This window comes from Peromyscus eremicus, chromosome 10 (assembly GCF_949786415.1).
Source record: "Peromyscus eremicus chromosome 10, PerEre_H2_v1, whole genome shotgun sequence".
Classification (NCBI taxonomy): Eukaryota; Metazoa; Chordata; class Mammalia; order Rodentia; family Cricetidae; genus Peromyscus; species Peromyscus eremicus.
This window is the reverse complement of record NC_081426.1, coordinates 32,714,337-32,731,588: the sequence shown is the minus strand read 5'-3', so window position 1 is coordinate 32,731,588 and position 17,252 is coordinate 32,714,337. Positions and strand designations below refer to the sequence as shown.

The window sequence follows — 17,252 nt, the reverse complement described above, 5'->3', positions numbered from 1 at the left end:
AGAATAGCAAACCACCTTGGCCTTGATCGTTTTCATTTGTAACCCAACCCTATCTCACTCATTATATCTAATCACAGCAGCCAGCACCATTAAATAAAATTGATGGATTGACACTGGGGGGAGGTTAGAAACAACAGTCTTTACATAATGATTCCCACTATGACTTGGTTATAAATAACCCATAAAGATAGCTAGCTTTGTGTAGCAGGCCCTGACTGTAGGAGATGCTAGGATGCTATATCCACACAGGTTGGGAAGGAGTCAGCCGGCTTAGGCAATCAGCATGAGCTCAGTATTTAGCATAATGCCCAAGGAGGCAGATGACTTAAGAACACAGGAGCCTCCAGTTACTCCTCAGGAGATCTGGAAAAATGATATCCCATGGCCAGTGTTCACTGTGACTCCCAAAGAGAGCTATTCTTGCTTCCCTCTGTGACAGCATCTTTTAGGTACTGGGTGTCTGGACACTGCAGATGCATCCTGACCAAAATCTCTTCAGAAGAAAAGAGACAGAGGAGACAAAACTCAATCCCATCCTCTCTCCTCCAATAGAATCAGTAGTCATTATTCAGCCATTCATTTATTCATTCATTCATTCATTCCATGCAGTTTTTAAAGCGCTCTCTCTCTCTCTCTCTCTCTCTCTCTCTCTCTCTCTCTCTCTCTCTCTCTCTCTCTCTGTGTGTGTGTGTGTGTGTGTGTGTGTGTGTGCCCACTTGAGTTTATGTGCACTGTGTGCATGCAGGAGCATTTGGGAAGAGGTGATCACAACTGAAAAGAGGGGACTTGATCCCCTAGATGGTTGTGAGACACCAATTGTACCAGGAAACCAAACCCCAGTACTCTGCAAGAGCAACAAGTGTTCTTAACCACTGAGCCATTTCCATGAAAAGCACAAGGAGCTGCAGAGATGGCATAGAGAACACAGTGATTCCCTGAGAGTTGTGTATTAAGACTGTAGAATAGAGAAAGTGCCTTAAGAATAGCTCGGAATGGGGCTGGAGACATGGCTCAGCAGTTAAGATCACCAGCTGCTCTTGCAGAGAGGACCCAGGTTCAACTCCCAGCACCTTCATGGCCACTCAGAACCATCTGTAACTCCAGTTCCAGGAGATCCTACACCCTCACACAGACATACATGCAGGCAAAACACCGAAGCACATAGAATAAAAAGAACAAAATATCTCAGAAAATAAGAGTGTTGAGAGCAATGCAGATGATGGAGGACGGCTTGTGATGTTTCAGAAGGAATCAAAGACTACCAGAGCCATTTATGTAACATTTTGAATTTAAAACCACTAAAGTGAAACCTGTACTTTTCTGGGATAATCGATACTGGTCAGCTGGGGCTGAAGAATCAGCTATGATTAAGAAGAACAGCAGCGTTGAGACAAAATCTTCTGGGGAAGTGTTTTCTTCAGGGTCAGCAGACAGGACCTGCAGTCCAGAAGGAGCCAAGGCTGCACTTGGTTCTTGATGCTCAAGGCGGTAATGTGTCAGAGTTTCCAAGACAGAAATGGGGTAAAGAGTTTTAAACGCGTAAAGAGGTCAGACTAGAAACTGAGGCTTAGCACTGTGGGAAGACGCTGGAGAAGGTGCAGCCTCGACGGCAGTCAAAGCCCCAGGACTGAAGGAGTTATGCACGGGAGCTGAGACCTGGCAGTATGGGACAGGGTCAGAGTCACTGGGAGAGGACACTGGCAGAGTTTGCAGTGGAGACCCCAGCGTTTTGGAGACGCCAGTGCTATGGGGCAACCACGGCCGCTGTGGGTGCAACTGGCCTGGACCTGGGAGACAAGACCAGACGGTGCAGAGCTGGAGAAACGGGGCCCTTGGAGCTCAGGAGATCGTGAGTCCCCAAAGTCTGGCACTGAGCCCTACACAATTGCACTTTGGTTCTGCCTTGATATGACTGTGACCGCGCCCCAGTTCTCCCCTCTTGAAATAACAAAGTATTCCACTTGCTGTTTTAACTTTACGGGAGTCCGTGATTGGGAAACTTCGGATGTTTTAGAGAAACTTCGAGCTTTGAAAGAAACTTCCGGATTTTTTTGAAAAAGACTGAATGATTTTATTAAATATTTTTTATTTATTTTATGAACCAACACAGTTTCCCCTCATTCCTCTCCTCCCGTTCCCTCCCCCACCTCCCTTCTACCCGTCCCCCATCCACTCCTTCTCTGTAAAGAGACTGAATTTTTAAAGAATTAAAATTTTTAAAGACTGCGAGACTTTTAAAGTTATATTATGTTTATATTGTGACATTTTGGGGACAAACGAGCAAGGAAATTGTAGTTGAATGATGATGTGTTTGTATATCAGGTTGACAAGAAGTCAATTATGCTGGCTAATTTTTTTTATTTTTTTTTATTTTTTATTTTTTATTTTATTTTTTTTTTTTTGTCAACTTGACACAAGCCAGAGTCATTTGGGAAGAGGAAATCTCAATTGAGAAAATTCTCCCACCAGATTGGCCTGTACACAAATCTTTGGGGTATTTTCTTGATTAATAATTGATGCGGGGAGGCCCAGACCATTGTGGGTGGTTTTAACTCTGAGTAGGGGGCCCTGATTGTATAAGAAAATCAGGCTGAACAAGCCATGAGGAGCAAGCCAGTAAGCAGCACTCCTCCATGGCCTCTGCATCAGTTCCCACCTCCAGGTTCCTGCCCTGCTTGAGTTCCTGATCTCACTTCCCTTAGTGATGGACCGTGACCTGGAAGTCTGGGCTGAAATAAACCTTCTTCTCCCCAAGTTGCTTTTGGTCGTGGTGTTTTATCACGGCAATAGAGACACCAAGACAAAAGTCACCCCTGACTACACAGTGAGTCTGAGGCTAACCCGGAACACAAAAGACAAACCAAAACAAAAAGTTACAGCTTATGGGCTCCTACTCACCTCCTCCCATCACACTGAGTCCCCGCCACACTGTGTCTGTCTGTCCAGTCTGTCCATGGTGGAAATAACTCCTTACCCCTAACTGTCTTAGTGTTCCCTTGAACCTGCATCCAAGACCTTTCATTTTGTAGCTCCAGTGGCTATCAACCTTGAAGGAGGGTAGCATGTGAGCAGTGGGGAGGCATGGGAATAGACCTGTGGGAAATGAACAAAATTCAGCTCTGGAAATATACATTTAAGTAAATAATCAACACTGATGAATTTTCCCCGGCAACTAATATTTTTTGGAGTAAAATGCACTGAGCTAATTAAATGCATTGATCATTTTTTTCTCTTTGATGCAGTTAAAGCCATTTTCTGTGTTATTTCCCACTTTCTTAAAAAAAATCCACTGAATTTATTTTTATTGAAACAATCTTTTCTCTCCAAACTTCACAATGATGATCAGGTAGTGGGGGTTAATTTCTTCCTCCATATCAAATTTTATCGATATCTTTCTTTTTCTTTTGGGCTCTCACTCTATAGCCCTGGCTTGTCTGGAACTCATCAATGTCTTTTATACTGTAGTTGGGAAGGATGGAGTTCTAGCAATTGTCCATCTGATTTTGTGGCTGTCAGTTTTATGTCTTGTTGGTGACATATATCAGTAACATTTATTACTAACCATATTAAAACGTAGCAAGTTGGATTCATCATTTTAACTGATCATTGAGAAAGGCATGCATAAATTTCAGATATTCTGGAATGTGCCTATCAGTTCTGAACAACTAACTCATCCATGTGTTGCCAGCAGGTCGAATATTGGGTGATAATTGTTCGTGCTGCTGCTGGAGCTAACAGGATCAAAATATACCGTAAGAAATGTGGGCTTTTCTTGGGCTTCAGAGTTTGGAGAAAAGAGAGTGCTGTGAGCTTGTGGGGCCTCACAGACCTTGGTGTGCCTGTCATGAGTGGGCAGTGGATCCCAGTTGTATCAGCTACTTATCTTTTAGATAAAATACTCCATAGGAACAGGTTAAAGGAGTAAAGTTTGATTTGGACTCACGGTCTCCATCCACATGGGTGGACCACCTTGGTCCACATCATCACAAGTCAGGAAGCAGAAAGAGGGGGGATCCTGGTGTTCTGTCAATTTCCTCTTCTTACCTTGTATTCCAATTGGCCCCCAAGCCCATAGGACCTGCCACCTACACTCAGGTAATTACTTTAGACAATGCTCTCTGGAAACAACCCTCACAGACACACCCAGTCAGAGTGGCAATGAAGATGATCTATCCCACCAGTGTTAGTAACATCCCCAGGCCGAACATTCGTGGGTTCCTCATAGTTTGATGAATGATTTATGTCACAGCTAAGAATTCGCTTAAGCTAGGAAGATGGTATAAGGTAGTGTTTAGAAGTAAGAAGGGACTGGGAGGGTTGAACTGTAGCTCAGTCACTCAGTAGCTGCATTACCCCAAGCCAGCCTCTCTTGTTCATTCTGTTCATCCATCCCTCTGTCTCTCCCTTTCTTCTCCATTACGTTCTTACCATGTGGCAGAGTGTCAAGCCAGATGGGCTTGAGTTGAACCCTATGTTGTCACATTTTAGCAGTGTGATCTTGAACAAGGAGGTTGGCTTTCCAGAGCCTCAGCCCCTTGGACAGTACAAAAGGCACAAGAGTAATGAAAACAGGACATGGAAACTGGCTGAGGAGATTTAGGGTAAAAGACCCCAAAGTGAATAATTTTTCCTCTTGACTAAAAGCCAGAACTATCCCTGAGCCTCACCACGTCAGGAGACCAGAGGTGCCAGAAGTGTTTAGACCAAAATGTCTTCGGTAATGCACTGGCCAGAGGTCAGGGATGCCAGAATGGATGTTGGTTTTTCCTTCTCCACAGAAGGAGTTCCCTTTGATGGAGATCGTACTGAGAGCATGAGAGACACTTCAAGACACCTTTACACCTGGCATACAAATGGGTCAGACCAGTTCATCTCCCACCCCTTCCTTCCTCCAGCAAAGCTTTATTAATTCCAAGGCAGTGGCTCTCAGTGATACCCCAGGCCAGGACCCCTCCTGCTGCATGGGAGCCCTGCCTTTCGCTCTCACTTAAGCTCCCTATGATACTTTCCTAAAGCCCATCCTCTGTGGTCCATGAATTTCAGTCTTCAAATTTGTAAAACAAGAACCTAAAAGCTCCCGGTGGCTTTTGAGTTTCTGGGACCCAAGCCCTTTGGGTTAAGCTCACCAAGAGCCAAGAAAGTTTCCATCATTCTCAAAGATAGATAGCCCCATACTCCTGTGTCAAGACCTCTTAAAGGGCCAGGCTGGAGGCTCTCTGAGATGACTGTGTCAGTTCCAATGTGGCATCTGATAGGGTGTACAATCTAAAAGGGATGAAAGCGGTGTAGTTATTCTGACTGGAGGAGAACAGGCCACACTGGGATATTTATTGAATTGTTCACTTAGAGTTGCTAAAATTAGACTTGAACCCAAGTCCTTTATCCCCAACTCAGATCTTTGTTCTATGCTTCTTGGGATGTCGGTGACATTCCCACTGTACCAGAATAGGGTGGGAGAGCAAGTTCCCCATCACACTTGAAGAGCCCCTCCAGCCTGCACAAGGACCTCATAGCAGTAAAAAGCTGGTGCCTTGTGTTTGGTTTTAATTTTTCCCCCCTTTTAAAATTTATTTTATTTTTGAGATTGTAATATAATTTTAAAATCCTCTTTTCCCCAGCTCTTCTTTGAAACTGACTTCCTGGCACTTAGCACAGGGAGGCCTGGTGTCTTTCATGAAATACAAACAAAAACAAGCCTTTGAGATGCTACTTTGCCCCCCTCGGTGCTAGCTAGCATTTGTCAGTTGTAAATTATCATCCTCCACACTGTTTGCTATCGAGAATTAATCAGCATGCTAAAGTCCCTGCCTGTCTGTATATAATCCACCAACCGACAGCACTCAGTCTAAACTGGACTCACTGTACCACAGAAGAAGCAAACCGGGAGCCCAAAGACCCAGATTCCATTTAACCACCTTAAAAACAAAACAAAACAAAACAAAAAACGTTTCAATCCCTCTGGCTACCTGTTCCTCATCCCAGCATGAAGAAAGCCGGCAACGTGATTTTTGAAGCTTCCAAGCAATAATGCCTTCCACACAGCAACCAGGGTGAAGTCTCTCTCAGTCTTTGAGCCTGGGGATCCAAAGAAGCATAAGCTCAGTTAGTCAGCTCAGAAGCAAACAGCTTCAAAGAAGAATGAGTGTGGGTTCAGGAGATGGCTCAGTCTGTAAAGCGCTTGCCACATAAGTGTGAGGACCTGAGTTTGATCTGTGAACTCAGGTGAAATAGGTGGGCCATGGCAGCAAGTCTTTGTAATCCTAGCACTGGGAGGCAGAGATCAGAAGGCTCCCTGAAGCTCCCTGGCCAGCCAGACTAGCCTAATTGGTGAGCTCCAGGCCAGTGAGAAACTCTGTCTTAAAGGAGGTGATAGCTGAATCCCTGAAGTTTGTCTTCTGATATCCAAGTGCATGAACACACACATAAACACAGACACACACAGACACACACACACACACACACACACACACACACACACACACACACACACACACTAAAAATATATAAACCAAAATAGAAGAATGGCTGATTAGGCTCATGATTTAGAGGTTTGAGTGTGTGGTCACCCAGTCACATCACTTTGGACATATGGCAAGGCAAGTCATCATAGTGCAAGCATGAGATGCTCACTTCATGGAAGTTGGGAAGTGAAGAAAGAGGAGGAATCCAGAGTCCCATCTTACCCTTCAGGGCACACCCCCATTGACCTGATTCCTCCAAGGCAGTTCCATATACTAAAGTTTCCACCACTTCCCAGAACCCCATCTGCTGGGACCGAGACTTCAGTATATGAGCCTATGTGGCATTTGGGATATGAACTCTAACAGCTGCCAAATATCCAGTATACAATCATGCGGCCATCAGAGAGTGGCTGCCATAGGCTTCTCCCTTTGTCGTGGCAAACATTTTGGTGGGTTTGTTGTTGTTTTTACTTCACCAGTCCATTAATACACATACATTCATTAGATACTTGCTATGTGCTTGGGTTTTTTTACATTCTTTTTTGTTTTGTTTTTGTTTTTGCTTTCCTGTTTGAAAAATGAGAAATCTAGGAATCAGAGACAAATGGTTCTAGCTTCAACTATTGAATGATTCTCCCTTGAGGAAAAGCACCCCCAGAGTTCTCCATCGGTGAGGGCATTTTCTGAACACTTTCTAGATACTTGGGCCATGAGATTTGAGCTGGTTTGCTTATTTACATCATCAACCATAAAGACTGACTAATCAGATTCTCCTCTGTGTGTGTGTGTGTGTGTGTGTGTGTGTGTGTGTGTGTGTGTGCTCATGAATATGTATATGGTGTTGCATGTGTGTGTGTGTATATGTTCATGGTTGTACATGTGTATATACTGGCACAAATGCACATGCATGGAGGCCAGAGGTCAATACTGGGTATCTTCCTTAATTTCTCTCCACCTTAAATTTTGAGGCAGGGTCTCTCACTGGCCTGGAACTCATCGATTCCACTAAACTGGCTATACAGTGAGCCCCCAGCATCCACCTCTCTCCACCCACTCCAGAGCTGAGGTTACAGAAGCATCTCACCCAACCCCTCCCAGCTTTGAAGCAGGTACTGGAGTAAAACTCCTTATGCTAGCACAGCAAGTATTGTATTGACTGAGCCACTTCCCCTGCCCTCAAATCCCCTAATGTAGCAGAATGTCTAGGAATAATTCAAGTTAATATGAGACCTAAGAGTCCACAGACACAGTCATCAACTCTCAGAGTCCGTGTAACAGGACCCTCCAAGGTAGGACCAAGGCACGTTGATATGAAGCACACTGATGAAAGTGCATCCCTGTGCTGTTTCTCAGGTGTGACTACATAGTCAAGCACACTGAACAACATGAAATTTCAAAGCTTAGACCATGATCCTCAGAAAACAGTGTTCAATCAATTTGGAGCAGATTTCTGACACCAGTATTTTAATCTCTGATGGTTCCAAGTGGCACATAAGAGAGAGGACAACTGGTAGACCTAGACTAGCAATTGCTTGTAGCACCACACACACCTCATCTCCCATGCCCATCTCAGTCACTGATCATCAATCAGCCCCTTGTTGAAACCAATTGGAATGCAGCCCTGGAGTCCTGATCATCACAGAACTCCAGCAATGAGGCCGAAATTGACACAGAAACTGGCATGCATGTCCTCCCTGACAAGTCATGGTGGAAAGCATGCTTTCTCAAATCTGAACTGTCAAGAGTGAGGAAAGATGGGATCCCCACCCCCCATGTCTAAGCTGAGCATCATCATCCACTGTTCCAGGACCATTTGAAGAACACAGAGGGTCAACATGGAGAAAAATTTACCTCTAGACCAGGCCACAGGACAATCTGTGTGAGAGAGTGACCCTTTGCTTGGGTCTCCCTAAGAAGCTGAAAAGTAGAGCTTCTGGGGAAAATGATTCTTCGTACCCTACTGCTGACAGTGATAGACAGGAAAGGAAGCCCCCCACACACACACCACCACTGAGAGCCAGATATAAGCTCTGGGTCCATCACTTACTTATCATATGACCTTGGGTAAGCCACTGAAGGAGATGGGAATATTGCAATATGTAAGGTTAATTGGGAAGGTCAAATGAAAGCCCAGGAAAGCACATAGCCCATCCATGGCAAGGCTTAGTCTTAGCCCAAGGGCTGCCTCATCTACTGCTCTCATGGCGTCTCTTTCCAAATTGGAGAGCAGATGCACAGGGCCGGTCTGCTAATACGAGTAAATGATCCAAGGAGCTAAGAGCTGAATATTCTGAACTTCCTGGAAGCCCCTCTAAGACCCTGGGAGCAGAAAGATGGCTCTGTGGGTTAAGTTCTTGCTCTGCAGGAATGAGGACCTGAGTTTAGATTCCCAGCACCCACATGAAATCAATGAGTCTCTGCAACAGGAGTATCCTGGGGGCCCACTAGTCAACCAGTCCAGTCAAAGCAGCTCCTCATTTTCAGTGAGAAATCCTCTCCTGCTGAAAATTGACGAAGATATCCCAACAATGTCAGCCTGTGACCCCCCCAGTCACAGAGACAATTACCTCTGAACACACATGTACATAAACACACCACACGCGTGCGCACACACACACACAAAGGATTAAAGACTCCTTGGCCAAGCTGCCTAGGTTCAAGTCTCGCTCTGCCATTCATAAGCTGTGTGAGCACAGACAGGCTGCTTCACCTACTAGTGCCTTCATGTCTGCATCTGTAAAATGGCCTAACAAAAGCTCCTGCCTCTCTGGAACACGAAAGTCACCAAGTTCATGCAATCGTTGCCCCCCGCCCCCCACTGTAGTCACAATGGCTGTGATGGCTGCAGACACTGACGCATGTCCTGTCATCCATGGTCTCCAAGCCACGCTGGCCGCCTTCCTCTTCTCTAGCCTGGCAAAGCGCAGTCCATTTCCAGACTATGGCACCTGCCATTCCCTTTGCCCAGACAGCTCTTCCTCTTCAGAGATACCTCCCCTGATAATACTAAATGTAGGCACAGCTTTTTCATTTTCTTATGTGTCACAGCCATTACCACTGCTTGGTGAATGTCATGGATGGAATGATTCAAGGCAATGTAATGTGAACTTTACCTGAGCCCACTAATACTAGGTTCCAAGACAGCAGAGAATCTGACAGATGACTGTATTCCCAGAGTGTAAGACAGTGCTGAGCATGTTTGACATGGAAATAGTACACAGGAGGAATGATGTATTGTGTGTAGGGGGGGGAGGTTTCACAGTACTCACAAGATGGACTTCCCATAACACAGACCTCTTTAAACTGAGACATTTACCACCACCACCCCATATTGGCTTACCACTACCTGTTCTATGGGATGGAATAGCTGTCTTTTAGCTTCTAAATTTCTAAGTTTCTCAAACTGTGCTCCTATAATGGAGGACCAGAGAGAGAATAGGAATCCAAGCCAACAAGGATTCTCAGGGTCAAAGATGCTGGGAGATGCCGTTCACACACTTGGGATTCATCGTGCTCAGAAAAAGCTCTCCAGAGCCCTATAGGGAAAATGAGCAACAAACCTGAGTTTGCTGGGCTTCTCAGACTCTACCTGTGATCATCCACATCATTAAACACAATTTGAAAGTTAGTGATCCAGCCAAACACTTGGCAGAGCTCAGGGAGGCCTTTGGGGGAGGGGAAGAAGGACTGTAGGAGCCAGAGAGGTCAAGGACCCCAGGAGAACACAGCCCACAGAACCAACTAAGCAGGGCTCATAGAGGCTCACAGAGACTGAAGCAACAATCATGGAGCCTGCATTGGTCTGCGCTAGGTCCTCCGCATATACATATGGTTGTGTAGCTTGGTGTTCTCGTGGGACTCCTGACTGTGGGAGTTGGGGCTGTCTCTGACTCTTTTGCCTGCTCTTGGTATCCTTTTCCTCATACTGAGTTGTCTTGTCCAGCCTTGATGTGAGGGTTTGTGCCTAGTCTTATTGTAACTTGCTATGCCAAGTTTAATTGATATCCCGGGGAGGCCTGCTCTTTTCTGAAGGGAAATGGAGGAGTGGATCTGAGGGAGAGGGGATATGGGGGTGGGGCGTGCTGGGAGGAGTAAAGGGAGGGGAAATTGCAGTTGGGATGTAATGTATGACAGAAGAAAAAAAAATAAGTTAATGATCAAGTCCTTCCATTTACAAATGCTTCCAGAAAGTGAGTCCCAGAGAGGGCCATAGGCTCACTCGGGATCATGCAGCCACCTCAGGAATCCTGGCACAGCGCACCTTTCCCAGCCCCTGCCTGTGCCCTGATGATCTCCTTATCTCCGGGTTTGCAAGAAGTCAAAACTGGAACACCGTCCTCAGATCCCAGCATCAGTTTGACAAAAATCGTAGGACTCAATACACTAAGTGAGGTTTGCTTTTAGCCTCACTATTCAGAAAATGATTCATTCAACCAACATTTATTAAGCATGGTGTGACAGGCACTGCACATTTTACAAGAAACAAGACACGGCTGTTCAGAAGACTTAGAACACAATTATCCATAAGGAAACCAGAATTGATTGAACTGCCCTTGAGAAGCCGTCTTTGGAGCAGGGGAGTGTGGGAGCTCACATATGCAGAGTCCGTTTGCTTTTGTTATACGTTTACATTTGTGACTAGTGAAATGACAGCAGAATAAAGTACTCTTCGCTGCACTCAGTGCAGAGAGGGACAGCAAAAAGACAGGTGGGCTCCCTTGTGAGCCCCTCACCCCATGAGTTCATCCATTCACTTGTCGCCTCTGGCTTTCTGCATGCGGGTTGAAGTTCACTCCATTTGCTACTGTCTGCAAATAAAAAACATCGGCTTCCAAGCAGGATTTTGGTTTTGAAGCATTTTGAAACATATCGCAACTAAAAGACCCAAGAAAAGGTGGTCTACTGGAGCCACGTCACTTTGAAACACTGCGGATGAGAGATGGAGATGACGGGGCTGTTATTCTAGGTGGTCTTTTCAATGAACTCAGAGCATCTGTGTAGCAACCGGGACCATTGTCTCCTGTGATCCTAGAAAAAGTTTCCAAGAGTCAAAAGAGAACTAGTCAGGCTTGAGAAGTCCGAATCTAACACACTGTGGAGGTGGAACTAGCCTTCAGTGTGCCCTGGAGGAGTGACTGACTAATAGTAAGAAAGCTGAGAATTCAGCCGATCCTCAAGGCCCTTTGTGTAGCGTGCTCCCTAAACCAAGCTGCTCAGAAAACAAATGTGTGCTCCAAAACGCAGCTGTCTGCTAAGAGCATGCTGAGGTTTCTCCGGGAGCAACATCAAACACCAACTGGCAACGCAAAGATGACCCTCCCCCAATCCTAAGCATGTGTATTGTACACCTTAAAAAGCAGAACAAATCAGGGAAAAAATCCCGGGCCCAGGAAAGAGCCCCAATCTAAACTAAACAGAAGCTACCAGAGCACCGGGCTACAGACCCAAGTCTCTGGAAAGCCACAGTGCACTCCAACAACTGCCACTCAGAGACCTGTCATTTAAAAAGCAGCCTAGACAGAATCACAGAACAAGTCTGTGTTAGGAAGGTTAAGTTGAGGTGTGCTCTTAAAGGACCGGGCTCCACTTTCTCTTCCCTAAAGGGAACACTTTTCTGAACGAACTCAGAGTCTGAGTTTATTCCAACAGCCTCGGCTAATTTTCTCAGCTAAGTATCGTTTGGTTTCTATGCAGCTGGACTACAGAAAGCAGATGCACACTGGGAGTGTGTAGATTTATGTGCATGTATGTGTGAATGCCTGTAAATATGGCTGCAGTTGTATATTCCCATGAGGGTGTTTCTAAGCAGTTTTATGGGAACAATTGGGGGTGAGAGGTGAGATTTTGCCTAAGGAAACCTCCTCCTCACAGTCAAGCTCCCAGACAGATTCAGCAGCCAGGTCACGGTCTGGGGTCGTTGGAGAGATTTGAGACATGTGATCAAAAGGCCCCTCCTCCTCCTCCTCCTCCTCCTCGCCCACTTCCCTGTCTCCAGAGGACACCGCATTGGGGATCATGTGGACATAGGCAGCAGCGATCTCCTTGTGGAAGACGGTGTCTTGATTGTAGGAGACGAGTTCGTTACTGATGTTCACAGTCTGCACAGGGGTCCGGAAGCAGAGGTGGCTGCATCCCAGCAACTGGGCAAACACCTTCCGGAAGTCAGCGTTGAAGGCATAGATGATGGGGTTGAGAGAGGAGTTGGCCCAGCCAAACCAGACGAATATATCAAAGGTGGTCTCACTGACGCAAGGGAAGCCAGTCCTTGGGCCTTGGGCGTCTCCACTGCTACAGAAAGGAACCATGCAGTTCAGAATAAAGAAAGGCAACCAGCAACACACGAAGACCCCCATGATCACTGACAGTGTCTTGAAGACCTTGGTCTCCTTCTTGATGGATGCCCGCAGGCTGGGGTCAGGTTCGCAGGCCCCGCGACTCCGGCAGCTCTGAGCATGCTCAGCTGCCCTCTCCAGGGAGGAGATCCGGCGTATCTGCACCTGTGCAATGCGGTAGATGCGCGTGTAGGTCACGATCATGATGGCCACCGGGATGTAGAAGCTGATGAGCGAGGAGGAGATGGCGTAAGTTCGGTTCAGGCTGGAGTCGCAGTTCTCCGTCCTCCCTTCTCGCTCCCAGCGCTCCTCCCAGGGCGTCACATTGGACAGCAGGCCTTCTCCGCCCTGGGAGCCTGCCTTGTCTCTGTGCCAATTGAGTTGGACCGGGATGAAGGAGATGAGGACGGACAAGGTCCAGGCCAGGCCCACCATGACCAGGGCTACGCGCTGGGTCATCTTACGCTCGTAGCGGAAGGGCCTAGAGATAGCCCAGTAGCGGTCTACACTGATGATACACAGATTCAGGATGGAGGCAGTGGAGCACATGATGTCAAAGGCCACCCAGACGTCGCAGAACTCCCCAAAGGGCCAGTACCCAGCCACCTCAGCCACGGCCTTCCAGGGCATGACCAGCAATGCCACGAAGAGATCCGAGACCGCCAAGGATACGATAAAGATGTTGGTCATCTTAGCGCGCAGGTGGCGGCTGCGGACGATGGCTGCGCACACTAGCACATTGCCAAGTAAGGTCCAGACGATGAGGAGAGTCAGGAGGCCGGCGGTGACCACCTGCGCGGGTCCCAGCGGGGCCGCAGAGCCCCCCGGGGCGCCCGCCTGCGCCAGCTGCCGCTGCAGCCCCAGCCGTGCCCGATGCGCGGTGCCATTGCGCCCAGGCGGCAGCATGTCGTTCTGGGTAGCACTGGAGGGTCGACCTAACTTCGACCCCGCGCCCCCCGGGAAGCCCCATCTGGCACCCCAGAGGGTGCACCGGGCCCTGCAACTGACCGTCCCCGGACCGGAGGGGCGCTCACCCTGCGCTGTACGGGATCCCGGAGTGGTGACCGCCTTGCGCGCCTCTGGTCCCCGCGCTGGGGCAGGAAGCTAACGGTGCCCGCGGGTCGCCCGGGCTGTGATCCTGCTCCTTCTGGTTCCCAGTCGGAAAAGCTCAGAGCGGCCGCCAAAGGGGGCGGGGGCCGGAGCCGCCGGCACCGGGCGATCTCTGTGGTGCGGTGGCTGCCAGGTCCCGCACGCCCTCCCCTATCAGACGCGCTTCTGTCGCCCGCGCGCCCTCCCACCTGTGCCCTGGCGTCCGGAATCTCCAAGTCTTCCGACTCCAAAGGCCACGCGCAGGTCGGAGAGGGGCCCCAGTGCCACACCCTCGTCCCGATTCGGGGAGAAATAGCCCCTCCCCCCTTTCAACACCAGGTGTCTCTTCCGGGCCACCTCTGGGGCCCCAGCCCTAGCCACGTTTGTAAAGACAAGTAGAGGAGAGGTGGGACACAGTGGATCCAGACAAACCAGAGACTTGGGTATAGAAGGGTGGCCTTAGATGTCACAGCCGCATCCTGAACCGTATTCTGGGTCACAGGACCCCGAATTTCCTACTTAACTTCGCTGAACCTTGATTTCTTCTCCCAAGAGAGACAATGAGGTCTACTCTCTGGATGCATAAGAATTTGGAAGTCACCCACAAGGTGCTCAGGAGACAGTGGCCCCTGAACCTGCCTTCTCCTTCACGCCTACCTGAGACACAGCTTTCCCCGGCCTTGACAAGAGTGCTTCCCCACCAACCCTCATCTTGGAACCGGTCCCTCCTTTCCTAATTTTGGATGTGTTCAATCTACTGGGGGGAGGGGAGCGCTGCTGACTCAGTGTTTCACAGAAACTAAAGCCGAAAAGGCCCAACTGGAGAGGGAGAGGGGAACTGTGGGGAAAGCGTGAAGAGACGGCAGGGTCCCCCAGCCTTTGTACATCTCTCAGACACCAAGCCTCTCATGTGTTCCCGTCTTCCTGGTGGTGTGGAGCTCCGTTGCTGGTGAAGGAAAGCAGATGCCTGACGGTTGTGCTGCCGTTGTAGGTGTTGCCTCCTATTCCAGCTGCTGTAGGTGTTACCTCCTATTCCAGCTGCTGTAGGTGTTACCTCCTATTCCAGCTGCTGTAGGTGTTACCTCCTATTCCAGCTGCTGTAGGTGTTACCTCCTATTCCAGCTGCTGGCTCTCTCCCCAGACGCACCTGCGCTTGGACCAGCTCCACAGGAACCCTCGCTTCTGAACCTCAAACACTCCCCAAACATCCCTTACCCCTTTAACCTTCTTGCTCCCGGCTTCTCCTGGGAGAGATGGACAGACCACCCGTCCCAGTGCCAGGGCACAAATTGGACAGTCCCCCTTCATTCCTGCCTCTCCTTTCTGCCACTAGTGGCCTTGTCCCCGAATCCGTTATGGTGCCACTATTCCAGCCTCCAGGCTCCGACCTGGTCCCATGCCCACCCTCTGCTCAACCACAAGCAGAGTTCTTTTTCTACTTTGCAGCTGGGTAGCAATATAGTACAGTTTCCCTGGCTGGGAAGTTCCCTGTGAGGCTGGGCCTTTGACCAGGCATTCAGGACAGCTCATCAGCTTGCACTTGCTTGCCTCTCTGCCCATGACTCCTCCTCTTTCTTCTGAGCTTCCGCCATGCCTGACCTGCCTTTGAGAAGGCAACAGCACCATTCCAAAGAAAGATCAGTCACCACAAGGCCCAGATGGGTCAGGTGGGAATTCCCACACCTGAGCTACCCTGTACCCCAACCCTGATATCCTGGAGAGGAACCCCTCGTGATGCTGGAAAATAACTGGGGTTGTTATGAATAGGCATGAAGACCAGCCAGTCATTGAGCAACTACTAGATATGAGGTCCTAATATAGATACGTGGATAGACAGGTGGATGAGATACATGCAGATATAAACGGATACCGAGCTTTCAAGCTCGCACTCTGGTATTTGCTCAGTGCACAAGTCTACATTTGTTCTCAGATGCTTTGGAACGCTGCAGTTCCATCCATCCATCCAACAACCATGAAGCGGTTGCTGATGGGAGGGGGGCAGCACATGCATGTCACAGAAGCAAGAGGTTTGCACAGTGAGGCAGGAGGATCACCGGATCATCCACAGGCTGTGTCCCTATGAACACAAAGCTGCTGTCCATGTCGGGGGCAGAACTATGATCTACAGATCCTGCTTAGGCCCTGGGGACACAGGGAAAAATCACAGACACGCCCCTTCCCATCTGGGCCTTGGATTCTGAGAAGAGACAAATAATAAGCTAATAAGCAGTTGGGGGCTGAGGGTGTATCTCAGTGGCAGAACCTGTTCTTAGCATGCATGAGGCCCTGGATTCAATCCTCAGCACAAAAAAAAAAAAAAAAAAAAAAAAAAAAAAGAACAACAAAAAATGATAGTCATAATAATTTAATTGCAAAATAAGAGTTTTATTTCCTGGTAAGTGTTATTCAGGAAGCCAAACTGAGAGCATCTAGACTGGAGGAACAAGCTGCTTCCAAATGAGTGCTCAAACAAGTGAAAGGGATTTGGCAAAGCAAATCACTCTGGAACAGAAGACAAGCTGATGCAAAGGCCCTGAGGCAGAATGACCTTCCCGGAGAAAAAATACAAGGGCCAGCAAGACTATTATAGCAGTTACCAAGAGAAAGAAAAGGTGTGAAAGGGAGAAGGAGGTGAGCCCTGTTGCCATGGTGAAGACACTGAACCATGTTCTAAGTACCAGATGACTGGTGTATAGGTCTCCAACCCTCCCTTTCAGCACAATCATTATTTTGGATACACTTGACCATCTCTGCAATATTCAGGGCATTCTCCATCACCCCTCTCCTGAGAGTCAGCTCCAGCTGTCCTTGGACAGACATCATGGGCTTCTTTTTTTGTTTGTTTGTTTGTTTGTTTGGTTGGTTGGTTGGTTTTTCGAGACAGGGTTTCTCTGTGTAGTATTTTGGTGCCTGTCCTGGATCTCTCTCTGTAGACCAGGCTGGCCTTGAACTCACAGAGATCCACCTGCTCTGCCTCCCGAGTGCTGGGATTAAAGGCATGTGCCACCACCACCCGGCTACATCACGGGCTTCTTAACAGCAGCAATGGCACAAGACTTGCTTGCTGCCAAGTAGAGGCTATGTGCTGGGTTCTGGCCAACAGCATGTGTGTGGCAAGGTCTTGAGATGGTTGCAGCTACACTTAGGCTTTGACCTTGACTCAGTTCTCTAGGGGTTTCTACCCACCACCAGGAGAAGCATGAGCCATGGGGGAAAGGCTGCATGAAGGTCCTCTGGACTCCAGCACAACTGAACTCTCGAGAACACAGTCAGCACTAATCATCAGCTGGGGACAGACTGGCTCAGACATTCCAGCCCATTCTAAACACAGTCACCTCAGCTTGGGGCTGGGTGTCATGACCTTGGAAGC

At 48.3% G+C, this 17,252-nt stretch overlaps 1 protein-coding gene across 1 annotated transcript; it reads right to left on the bottom strand.

Moving 5' to 3' along the window:
• Window positions 1–12,262: 12,262 nt before the first annotated feature.
• Drd5 (dopamine receptor D5) lies at window positions 12,263–13,699 on the bottom strand. Its single transcript, XM_059275902.1, has one exon. It carries the CDS (start codon window positions 13,697–13,699, stop codon window positions 12,263–12,265), a length of 1,437 nt encoding a protein of 478 aa, XP_059131885.1.
• Window positions 13,700–17,252: the final 3,553 nt, after the last annotated feature.

Excerpts from the sequence above, each read along its gene's own strand:
- Drd5 (XM_059275902.1), bottom strand. The coding sequence starts at position 13,699 with ATGCTGCCGCCTGGGCGCAATGGCACCGCGCATCGGGCACGGCTGGGG.